This window comes from Sminthopsis crassicaudata, chromosome 2, assembly GCF_048593235.1.
Source record: "Sminthopsis crassicaudata isolate SCR6 chromosome 2, ASM4859323v1, whole genome shotgun sequence".
In the NCBI taxonomy this organism is placed as follows: Eukaryota; Metazoa; Chordata; class Mammalia; order Dasyuromorphia; family Dasyuridae; genus Sminthopsis; species Sminthopsis crassicaudata.
In genome coordinates this window covers 152,127,077-152,140,102 of record NC_133618.1, presented here as the reverse complement: position 1 = coordinate 152,140,102, position 13,026 = coordinate 152,127,077, and the positions used below count along the sequence as shown (strand labels likewise).

The 13,026-nt window shown below is 35.1% G+C and overlaps 1 protein-coding gene across 5 annotated transcripts in view; it reads right to left on the bottom strand.

Moving 5' to 3' along the window:
* Nucleotides 1–13,026, bottom strand: part of ABHD12 (abhydrolase domain containing 12, lysophospholipase) — a 129,784-nt gene that overhangs the window by 26,930 nt on the left and 89,828 nt on the right. For all 5 annotated transcript variants that reach the window (XM_074287706.1, XM_074287704.1, XM_074287702.1 and 2 more), the window contains one exon: nt 12,658–12,777. In XM_074287706.1, the coding sequence (XP_074143807.1) occupies nt 12,658–12,777 (120 nt within the window). The remainder of the gene's footprint in view (nt 1–12,657; nt 12,778–13,026) is intronic.

The window sequence follows — 13,026 nt, the reverse complement described above, 5'->3', positions numbered from 1 at the left end:
AATTTTTATTTTTAAAATTAATTTTATAATTATAACATTTTTTGACAATATATATGCATAGGTAATTTTTTTTTTTTTTTTACATTATCCCTTGTACTCCCTTCTGTTCTGAGTTTTTCCCCTCCTTCCTTCCATCCCCTCCCCTAGATGGCAGGCATTCCCATATATATTAAATATCTTATAGTCACAATCCATTTTCAAGATACACTTTAAAAGAATAGTCTTTGTAATAGAAATTCATTTTCCTAATCCATTCTTCCTTTTGTATTTTTTATTCATTGAGATGCTTTTTCAAGTCCATTAAAATATAGACTTAAATGCACAAGAGTCTAAAGGAATCCTTAGTAAGCCCTGAGGCCACAAGACCCTAATTTGGGTTGATTTATCTTTTATAAGGATTCTTCCATACTGGAAAAAAGTTCAAAAGCACCTCAAAAGTCAAGAAGGATATAACTTCACTGTTTCTAGTCAAAAAACTTAGAAAAGAGTAGCAACTCAAAAAGTTGGAGCTCTCCCTGGACACTTTCAAAGTACCCTGTAGATCTAGCAGACAGAGTACAAAGCTCAAGTCCACTTTTTTGGACTACAACATTGCCAAGGTTCTGTGGGCCTGAAACCTCTTTGCTAGACAAATAGGCCAGTTTACTAGGAAAGTCCTCATCTTCAAGATCTCTGATCTATTTGGCCAAATTTGAGGCAATTTTGCAATGTGAACAGTCACACTGTGGAATTAAAGATTCAAAGTTTTTATCTAATAACTTGGACAACTGCAGACTGAAAATTTGCATATGACCACAAGCCTGCTCCACCTATAAAGTCAAGGCAAATTCCAACGGACACCAGTGGGTTCATCACCTACTCTCATACATCACCACCTTGCACTTAACCTATTAGACAATGGCAGACTATTTTTTCAGACTCTGAGAAAACTTTTATGAAAACTGTGTTTTCAGCTCACTTCAGATGCTTTGGGAACTAGATAGCACCTGAGCTAACTTCAAGTTGGCTGACTTGGTTGTTGGAGGCCTCGAAGAAGCAGCGATATCCAACTGTTTTTAGCAGTTTTAGCAAATTCCAGTTTCAGGAAAGAAGACATGAAATGGAGGGACTAAGCAAAGCATTGTGGAAGCCTTAGCAAAGACTCCAGGGGACTACAGTTTTTTAAAATAAATTCTCTCCACCAGAAGAAGACCAACTAAAAATAGCATTTTTCACCCTCAATTAAAAAAAAAAAAAAAAAAAAAAAAAAGAGTGCCAGGGAAGAGTAAAGTGGACACTTTTGTTTTCCTTCTTTGTTTTGTTCTTAGGGAAAAAAACCTCACAAATATCATAGTTAAAGCACATAATTAAACAAGGAAGGGATGAGGTAGGTCTAAGGACTAGGAAAAAAAATATATATATATACATATATATTAAGCAAAGTTCCATTTCAATCAACAACCATTTCATTTTCTACTGGTATTGTATTGAATGATCTGAAACACTACTTATATCAATGACTGGTTTTAGAAATCCCATAAGAAAAATTCACATGTAAATTGCACTAAAAAGCTTGTGAATTGTTTTATACATATAATATTTTAAATACACTTTTGGGAGTAACTGGTAGCTCAGTAGATAAGAGTGCTGGGCCCAAAATTAGGAAGATTCATCATCTTCCCGAGTTCACCTCTAACCTCATATTTATTGGTTGTGTAACACTTGACAAATAATTTAATCCTATTTGTGTCATTTTCCTCATCTGTAAGATGGAGAAGGAAAACCATTCTATTATTTTGCCAAAAAAACCCCAAATGGAATCACAAAGAGTTAGACATGCCTAAAATGACTGAACAACAAAATAAAGAAACTGGGGCTAAAGAGGGGTTAAGTGTCTTGTCTGGGATTATGTAGCTATCTGCAGAAGGTCTAGAACCCAAGTGTTCTGGATCCTAAACACAATGTTCTATCTATCACACTACACTGTCCTTCTATTGAAAATACAATAGCAGTCAGAAAAACTTTTTTTGGTTTGTTTTCCTCAATTCTTTTTAGGGTTTTACAGATTGAATTATGAACATAGGCTGTTTAGTGGCCTGAGTTTTGTACAATATTCTGGTAAGTTGTTCCAAGAAGCACTAACTTGGAAGAACAATGAATAACTCCTAAACTTTCAACATAATGTTTCATCTCTTCTTTCCTACACAGAATGTCCCAAAAGTCTCAGTGTACTTTTATGCTATTAAAGCTATTCCAGTTTAAACTTCACTAAGATTTTGGGGATATCCCATATTTGCCATCCTTTTCCTATGACAACTTCTTCAATACATCTTTTTTCCCTCAGATTTTTTTTTAAATTAAATTTTATTTTCAGGTCTAAATTCTCTCCCTCCCCTCCCCATGACAATGAAGAAATAAGAACCTGTTATAAACACATATTGTCAAACAAAGCAAATTTCCAAATTGGTCATACCTAAAAAATATAGGCTTATTTTAAAAAAAGTTATAGTCTGAGTTCTTTGCCATTATCATATAGAGTCCTCTGGAAGTGTATTTGGTTATTGTATTGATCAGAATTTCCAAGTCTTTCAAAGTTGTCTTTATAGTATTGTTGATAATTGTTCTGGTTCTGCTTACTTTACTTGTATGAATTCATACAATTTCTTCCCAAGTTTCTCTGAAAGATCCCTTCTAATATTTATTAGAGAAAAACAGTATTCTATTACACTGAAATACTAGGAATTATTTTTTTTAATTTTTAAAATTAATTGTATAATTATAACTTTTTTTGGCAGTATATATGCATAAGTAATTTTTTTTACAACATTATCCCTTGCACTCTCTTCTGTTCTGAATTTTCCCCTCCTTTCCACCCCCTCCCCTAGATGGCAGGCATTCCCATACATATTAAATATGTTATAATACTAGGAATTGTTTAGCCGGTTACCAATTGATAGGTATCCCCTCAGTATCCCATTCATTACCATGCACAAGCATGCGCATGTGTGCATGTGCGCGCGCGCACACACACACACACACACACACACACACACACACACACACACACAGCTGCTATAAACATTTTTGCATCACATTTTTTTGGGTTATGATTTCCTTTCTGTTTTCCACCTTTCACTCCCTATTTGAGTGCCTCCATCAGTGGGTATCACCATTGATGGGTAGCATATACACTTTAGCCTTGTGGAATTGTAAATAAAACAATCAAACATTACTCACTAACATCTATAAATGCCTCCTGCCTAGACCCCTCTCCCCATGAACTCTTTACTCTCAATTAAAGATTACAAGATCTTTCTTGCTCAATTTCTTTCATAGTTCCCAAGTTTCAGAAACTCTAACAAGGTCTGCTTTCAGTATGTGAAAGCATTGTGATAGCTTTTGCTACTCTGACATTCCTCAAGTTTTATAGGCCTCCCCAGTCTAGTATTTGACAAGAATAGCTACAACTTGATCATCAAAAAGAAGATAAAATATACTCGCTCCTGAAAGTCAGGAGTCAGCATCATTGAAGGAATCACGAAATTTCACAGTTAGGCAAACCTAAGAAGTCATGAAGTCCAACTCATACTTGAGTAAAATTCCTTTGTTTCTTTCTCTTCTGAGACCCAAGTCTTCTAACTCAAAAATCCAGTATTCATGCAGCAAGAGGTCTTATTTCTCTAAACAATGGTTACAGAACATTTCTGTCCTCATTCATGAATTCCACATGCTCTTCTTTTGAAACTCTTTCTTCCTTTGAAATGCAGTCTTTAGTTGATTAACACCTATGTTAACAGGTGCTATTACAGTAGACACACTAGTTCCACACAACACCCTAGGCAATACAGTAGAAATACAGCAGCAACAGAAAAGTTGTGTATGACAAGCAGAAAAACTGGCCTACACCTACAAGAAACCTTTCCATATTCCTGCTTTTTTTTGCCTTGTGGGTATAGTGGCAAAGCAATCTTATTTGAATAATGTGTTACAAGTCATCTGGATTATTAGCAAGAAATGTCTAGGTCCAAACACACAAATGAATCTCACCATGGGACAGCAAACCCAGAACTGCCTTTGGAAACAAAGGGCAACCAACACTGTGCAGCAAATACAAACACTCCAATATTAGTATGGTTGACTGAAGAGGACAGAAGCCAGATAACCTTTCTGTACATTGTAGAGTCCTCTGTGAAGGAGGGGACCTTATATGATATGATGTAAAATGAAATAAGCAGAAGTAGAGCAAGAATTATAAAAATGAGCAATTTCAAGAACTTCTATAAATTAACAAAGAATGAAATGAGTAGGACCAGAAGAATTTATACAACAGCAATAGTGTAAAAAACAAAGTGACTTTGAAAAATATGAGAACAATATCAATACAATGACCACTCATGATTCCCTAAAACCAATGATGGCACATGCTTTGAATACGTTTAAAAAGAAGTACAAAGCAAGACACGCAGTTCCTGCATATAGACAGTGAGGCAATTTGTTTTGTGTAACTATGGATACTTATCGTAAAAAAAAATTTTTTTTGTTTTTACTTTTATTTTTCAGTGGAGTTGAGGTAGTGAGAAAATACATTTCTGTTCATTTTAAAAAATAGGTGGGATGGTACTAAAGATGTGAAATGTTGCAAGCAATTTCAGACAAGGTAACTAATATCATTAGTTTTTATACAACTATTTTACTTAATTATAAAGAACCTCTCAGGAAGAAGTAATCTATAATAAGCTTGTAGTATAAAAATAAAATATATCAAAAAGACTTAAAAAAAAAAAAACACCTAAAACCAAACCCTATCAGTTCCCAGTTCCCTCTATTCTGACCTTTATCTTTTTTCCCCTCAACTTCAACTAGATGGCACTAACCAGGAAATTGGGAAGACAAATTCAAATCCAACTCAAACACTTAATAGTATTGTGATCTCACACATGTAAATTCATCTCTCCATAGTTTTAGTTTTCTTATTTGTGTAAAATTATTTTTAATTAGGATGAAATGAGATAATATTTGTAAACTATGACATATAACTACTAATTGTTGTTCTTGTTCTTATTTCACCACTTCAGTCAGGAAATTAGAGATATTATTCTCCCTCCTATATATTTATAACTGAATTATTAATAACTAGTAAGGGACAGTCATGTCTTCTAGGTTTGATTCTTCAGTACCCTGGTGGGCTTCTCACTGAGCTTTTCTGTTTAGTCTAAGGAATGCTCTTTGCTCTCAGCTCATTTTTAAACAGAGATGAGCCTAAGAAAAAGAAATGTGTCTTTTCTGCCTCAACTGACTTAATTCTACCTGGGTCCCCAGATATGCTCACTCAAGTGTATCTATTGAGGGAATGGTTCCTACCATTTTGTCCCTACAATCTTGCAAGACAAAAACTAAAATTTTACCTAAGAAATTACAGAATATCTATTAAGTAATATTGATAGAGAGTTGGTTAATACATTTTACTGAATGAAAATACATTTAACTAAATGAAAACACAAGACCAATTTACCAAAGGAAGGAAGAACAGTAAAGCTCTTTATACACAATGAAAGAAAGAAAAAACAAACAAACATACTCATTGTTCACAATTTCAGAGAAGTCTCAGAAAAGTAGAAATGGCATTGATTCAAGGTAGAGGGCAATAAGAAGAAAGCTAGACTTCTGAAGAGGAAAATAACATAATTATAACATTATATATATATAAATAAACATTCATCCTTTTCCTTTCACTGCAGTAACACCTCCATTTTGGAGACAGCATGATATAGGGCAGATTGTTGGATCCAACCAGATACTTGTTAGATGTTTGACATCTGGAGAGTCAAAGTCAAAGTTATTTAACATCTCTGAGACTCAATTTTCTCATCTATAAAAAAGCACTACCTTAAAAAGATTTCTAGGAGGATCAAATGTAAAGTTCTATATAAAAGAGTAGACATTTTATATATATAAAATGTCTACTCATAACATATATATAAATTATTTCTTTAAAAGACTATTAAGGCATAATCAGTTTATAAAGAATCATCATAGGAGCTTTTAAAGTAGAAAAGTAAATCAATAAAGGTTTATTAAACACCTACTATGTGTCAGACTCTGTGCTAAAGCTAATTGACATAAAGAAAGGCAAAAGGTGTCTACAATCAAATGGGAAGACAACCTACAAAGAACTATTTACAAATAAGCAGCATACAGGATGATAAACTAAAAACAGTCAATAGAGATAAGGCATTAGAATTAGGGGATCATTATATACAATTTTTCAAAAACCACATCTGTTATATAAAACAAGAACAAATATCTGTAACATTCAACTTCAGGTATATTATTATGAAGCTACTTAAAACTAAAAGTGAAAGTTGGGATTTCTAAACTTATCTTTTTTGTTACACAGTGGTAACATTCATTTTGAGACAGCATAGTATAGTACAGATTGTTGGATAGATTGGGAGCAGGTACTTCTAAACAGATACTTGTTAGTTAATTGCCCTCTGGGGAGCTAGTCACTTAATGTCTCTGAGACTCAGTTTCCTCATCTATAAAAAAATTACCTACCCTAAAAGATTGCTGAGAGGATCAAATGTACATAAAGCACTTTGGAAAACTTAAAGTGCTACATAAAAGATCAGACATTATTTCATATGGTGGCTTCTTTTTTATAAAAATCCTATAAGGGTTGGAATTATACTATTTACCTTACTAAGAGTATCATAGATTCAGACATGAAAGGAACTTTCAGAAGCCATCAAGACCAATCCCTTCATTTTACATATGAAGAAACTGAGGGACAGAGAAGCTTAGTGGCTTTTGTCCTTTAATGCTGAAGAAACTGAGCAAGACAGAGATTAGAGAGTATTTAATGGTTTACTAAAATGGAGAGCTATACTGTAATCAAATAGATCCATGGTTTGGTCCCAGGGTTAAATAAGACTATCATTTTTTCCAAGAATCCAGCCAACAATCAGAGTTCTCAATGACATATATACACTTGGCTCAGATGCAGAGGTAGACTGAGGCAGGGGCGGAATCAGAGTACTGAGAGCAACAGGGTGGGGTGAGCCACCAGAAATGAGATGATATAATCAAGGGGAGGCATCCTGGACATGGGGAGAGGCATCATGATAAGATGGTATCTGACATCCCAATAGCTTGAGATAGGAAGAGGCATTTTGATATTCTAAAACATAAGATCTTTTATCCTTATCAAGTATTTTGAAAATGAGGGAGGGAAGGTTTGGCAGGTCTGAGAAGCAGTTAAGGCAGGACAGAGTCAGGATAATTAGGGAAACTGAGTCAGGACAATAAAAGAGAACTGTGGCATAACAGTCCAAAGAAGAGCTAAATTTGAATAAGTCACAACTTGTCTTGAGTGCAATTTTCCTCATCCACTAAAATAGGGCTGATGATAATAATGCTTATCCTACCTTAACTACCTTATTTTGCTATAGTGAGGCTCAAATGTAGTAGGGTGTGTGTGTGTGTGTGTGTGCATGTAAAGGTAATTGGGATTAGATCGCATCTTTAAAATGGGCATAATAATATCAACTATTTCTCTAGGGAAAAGCTCTTTGTAAGCATAAAATACAATAGTTGTTATTGTTCTTATTATTAATGACATGTGAAAGAGCTTTGTAAATTCTAAAGCACTGTTGTATAATGTCTTTTATCATAATCAAACTCTGAGCACCTACTGTAGGTAATGAAGAGCATGTATATTCCCCCTTTCACAGTATACTGGTGATTCAGCCATACCACATACAATTGAAAACCAAATATTTGATGAATGATGACTATTATAGGATACTTTAGCAGATACAAAAGGGACACAAAAATACAAAACAGGATTTCTGTCATCAAAGAACATATTTAACAATCTGGTTGTTGAGAATTCAGGACACAAGGGAAAAAATATTAAAACATGCAAGATTGTATAATAACAATTCATTCAAGACAACACAAGAAGAGACGCCCTAGGGGCAGTAGATGGCACAGTGGATAGAGCATCAGCCTTGAAGTCAGGAGGACCCAAGTTCAAATCTAGTCTCAGACACTTAACACTTCTTAGTGACCCTGGCTGGGCAAGTCACTTAACCCCAATTGCCTCAGCAAAAAAAAAAAAAAAAAAAGAGAGAGAGAGAGAGAGAGAGAGAGAGAGAGAGAGAGAGAGAGAGAGAGAGAGAGAGAGAGAGAGATGCCCTAATTCAGTACATAATCACTTTGCAAATGAATACTAGGGTTTGAGCCTGGACTTGAAAAAAGATGGGGATGAGTTGAGAGGGTGAGGAAGACATTCCAGACATATGGAACTGCATGTACACAAGTGTATATATATAAGGAAGCATAAGGCCTGTCCGAAAGGTTAGTTTTGTGGCCAATGTATTGATTTCTTGATCTTCTTTGACATAAAGTAGAATCCAGAGAGGAAAAAAGGTATCGATAAATATGTTCTTAAAAACAACAACAAAAAAAAACCATGGCACCGCATAGGACAGCAGCCCAGCAACCTGTAACAGCTATCCTGAAAGGAAAAAAAAATCATTATCTTGCTTGGTTTATAAGAGGGGAAGTCAATTATATCAGGCTCATAGTTTAGGTAAGTGAAAATAATATGGTACTGATGTGGGTGATGTAGAACAGATGATGGTACACACCAAATGTTGGGTTTCGGTCATGTGAAGAATTCACAATGGCCATTCTCTTTGGCAAAAGGTAGATTTATTTAGAGAAGAGGTTACAGACAAAATGAAGGGATAAAAAGACATCAGAAATGGTAACTATGAAATAGAGTGGGAGAGTATATAAAAGACAAATCCCTCAGTGGAACTCACAATTACTTTGTAGAAAAGGAGCAACCCAAGAAGTTGGGGCATGTCCTTAGCTGGCAGACTAAATCCTGGAAGAGTTAGCTCTAAGGAGAAGTGGGATTGGGAAGCATAGTGGAGTTAGGAGAGGTACATGGGGCCTGGGGGGACAAGGGAAAAGACACCTCGAGGCAGAGTGGTATGACAGACTGACCCAAAGGAAGGCAGCAGTCATGTGATGGCTCATAAGTAAATTTTATAAAGAAAATTTAACCTCAGGGACAGGACTAAGATTTTTGACAGGAAATGGCAAGATGAGACTGCTGGAGACCTCTACAGAGGGTGGGGCTCAGGGGATTGGATTTCTGAATGGATGACCTCCCCAGAGGATAGGACCATGGAGATAAACTGATTTCTCTCAGTGCCTTCTCCCTGCTTTCCTCAGGGATTAATTCTTCAGCTTCTCTCTGTCCAACCCGCCATTCAGGACTTTATCAGTAGCCCTCAAAGAAATATGATAGGAGGCGAAGTTAAAACTGAGAAGGGGAGAGATACTGAGTTTGCTTTTAGACATTTGTTGAATTCCTTCAGATTAGAGGAGACTAGAGGGAACAGCAATAAACTATTCCCAAAGGTTTCCTTTATAGAACACTGAGAACTTTCAGAACCTTTCAGAACTATTTTCAAACAGTAGTTCTGCTTGGATATGACTCCATGAAACTTCATCCCCTTACACTGGTCCTCCTGCCTCTTTTCAGCATTTTGGGAAGAACAGAATGAGTATATGTCTTTCTCCATTAAACTATAGCTCTTTAGTGGATATCTTTGGCAATGAGAAGATCCAATTCAGTTCCAACTGATCAATGATGAACAGAACCAGCCACACCCAGAGAAAGAACACTGGGAAATGAATGTGGACTACTTGCATTTTTGTTTTTCTTCCCAGGTTATTTTTACCTTTCTGAATCCGATTTTTCTTATGCAACAAGGGAACTGTACAAATATTAACAGATATATTGTATTTAAGATTGTATTTAAGACTTTTAACATATATGAGACTGCCTGCCATCTAGGGGAAAGGGTAGAGGGAAGGAAGAGAAAAGTTGGAACAGAAGTGATTGCAAGGGACAATGTTGAATAATTACCCATATATATGTTCTGTCAATAAAAATAAATAAATAAATTATAGTTCTTTGAGGGCAGGGATTCTTTGTTTCCCCATAGCACTGCAGCATAGCATCTGTTACACAGTAGGTATTTAATAAATATCTATGGTATTATACCATATGAAATGATGGAAGTACATACCAGTAGAGAGAATAAACAGATAACTAGAAATGTGGGACTGGAGAGATTTGGGAGTCATTTGAAAATAAAAAGTTGAGGGCAGCTTAGGACACTATTGATAGAGCACAGGCCCGGGAATCAGAAGAATCTGAGTTCAGAATAGATCTCAGAAGCTTAGTAGCTATTTGATACTGGGACTTTATTCTTATTTCCTCCTTAAAAAAAAAAAAAAAAGTACTCATTGAATCCCTGGAAGTATATCTGATAATCAAAGCAATTGAATAAATTAAAGAAAGGTCTTGATAGTGGTAAGATTATTTTTAATCTTCAGTACAGTAGTGACGATATAATGGAGACATAGAAGCTAGATTTGAAACTCACAGAGTGGGTAGTGAGGAAACAGACCAGTTGTATGAGAAATCTGATTGTGAAATGCATGAAATAAGCTACTATCAGAAAGCAGGAGTGAGAAAGTTTAAGATAGTGGAGAAATGTACATATCTAAAAATAGAAGGGAAAGGAACCAGACAGTAATCATGTTAAATAAAAAATGGGGAAGGGGGAACAAAAAGGAAAGAGGGAAATAGTTGCACCCTTGCAAAAGAAACCAAGCTCTTCTTTCCTTCCTTCCTTTCCATCTGAGTTAGGGAGCAGAAAAAAGAAATAATCATAAAACCACTATTCATCTTCATAAACCTAAGAAGCCTTTTAAATCAGAGTTAAATCTCCTTTACAATGCAATTATCAACATGATCTATTCTGTACCTAATTATGTCCATATGATCTCCTCCATTAGAAAGCCATCTCCTTGAGGACTGTGTTTGCATTTTCTTTGTATTCCCCAATGTTTTAGAATAATTCCAATAGAAAGTACTTAATAAACACATGTTGATTATCAAATGTAAGTAAACTATGCATCTCCTAGAATACAGAGAAAGAAGATGCAGCAGAAACTATTTTTAACTATGTTTTGCCTCAAAAAAGAGGAAGAGCAGCCCACTGCCTTTGTCCTGTCCAAAGAGGAAAGAAAATTGAGAAATACATCCATGATTCAGAAGGGCAGCATTCTATTTTCTTGGCTTAAAACCCTGTTCTCATGTGTTACATGCTTTCTATGATTCTTTCTGAAATGCCAAACTCTGTAGGCGCCTAAGACTAAGACACCTACTGTGTCTCATTTCCCTCCTATAGAAAGAGCCCTTACAATTGCTCTTTGATACTTTTCTTCTCCCTCTTAAAGTCTTCCCTCTCCTAGCCCTCAATCCCCATGCCAAACTGGCTTCATATTGTGCAACACCACACACAGTGTTCTTAAGTGCCAGTCATTTATAACTACTCATTTCCTTGCTTATCCCATAGTTTGTTTCTTGTGGGAAAAACCAAACCAAAACAAAAAAACAACTGACCTACAGTAGCAAGGCTGAAGTTAATCTAGATCATATTTAAAGTATATTCACACCATTATATAAAATAGACTATCTAAAAAACACAAAGGAAAAAAACAACACAGACTCTTAGGCCAATTATAGTACTTAAGAGTTACAGAAATTTTGCCTTATTTTATTTAAAATAAATAATTCAGCTGACACCCACATGAGTTCCTGATCAAATTGTCATATTTCTGAATAGGAAAAGACCTGAGAGGTAATTTTATTCTATCCCCCTTATTTACAGATGAGAAAACTATGGTCCAGGGAGGAAAAATTACTTTTCCCAAGGTCATATAGTTAATCAGTGATAGCACTGGGTGCAAAACCAGGTCCACTGATTCTAAATCCTGAATTCTTTCCATTTCTGATTGTTATTTGAATTAAATGAGGCAACATTTAAAAAGGGCTTTGCACAGTATTTGGCACAATATAGGCACTTAATATTTGTTCTTTTCCTCCTTTCTACTGTATCTTATTACTTTCCTTCAGAATATGTACATGATATAGAATTGCACATATTTGCATATTGGATTCTTTGTTTTCTAGGGAAAGGAGTAGGGGGAACAGAGGGAGAAAAATTTGGAACACAAGGTTTTGCAAGGGTGAATGATGAAAACTACCTTTGTATGTATTTTGAAAAAAAAAGCTATTATTAAAAATATTATTAATATGCACATGGAACTAAGTGTTGAAAGCAATTTTGACATTCCAATTCTAATGAATATACTTATGTGCACTTTCGATACTAGTCACATGCATTTTAAGTGCTTGGCTTCAAGACAAATACAACAATCTGAGTGGATACTAAATCGCTCTTTTATAATTCCTCAGGCTTGGCTTTTTCTTTTATGTGGTATCTATTCTTCATTTATTTTCTCGGCATTTGCATTTATCTTTCACTTCCCGCCTCAACACTAGATTGAAATACAAAACTACTTCAGGTATTTCTTTTTATTACAGGTCATACTTTCTCATCAGCTTTCACTGGTTTTACTTTTCTGAAACCTCTGTGGACTTAACTCTCTCCTCCTTTAAAATAACAGGACTTAAAGCACTCTTTCACTAGAATCTACAATTTCCACTGCAGCAATTTAAGCCACCAACTAAAAAAGAGGTATAAATCATATAGGTTTACAACTGATTCATTTCATCCTTACCTAGTGCCTGCATTTCCATGTAAATAAAGAATGATAGGATGATTAGAAGCCAAAGTATCCTCATACCATACTTGGTCCTTTCCTTGAGCATTCTTCCATAACACTGCAGGGACTGTGTGCCTGAAAATATGACAAAAATAATAAGCAATGATTGCATATTCTTTTCCCCCTTTTAAAATTATAATTTTATTTGGTTTCATAGAATTCAAAACTAAAATATCAAAGTATGCCATAAACACAGAGTAACTAGGCAAAAATTAGGACTATCTTAGAGATAGGCTAGGCTGAATTAGTAAGAAAAGATCTTCTAACTCATAGTTTTTAAGTGAAATTACATTATCTTATCTACGCACTCACTTCCTTATTTAC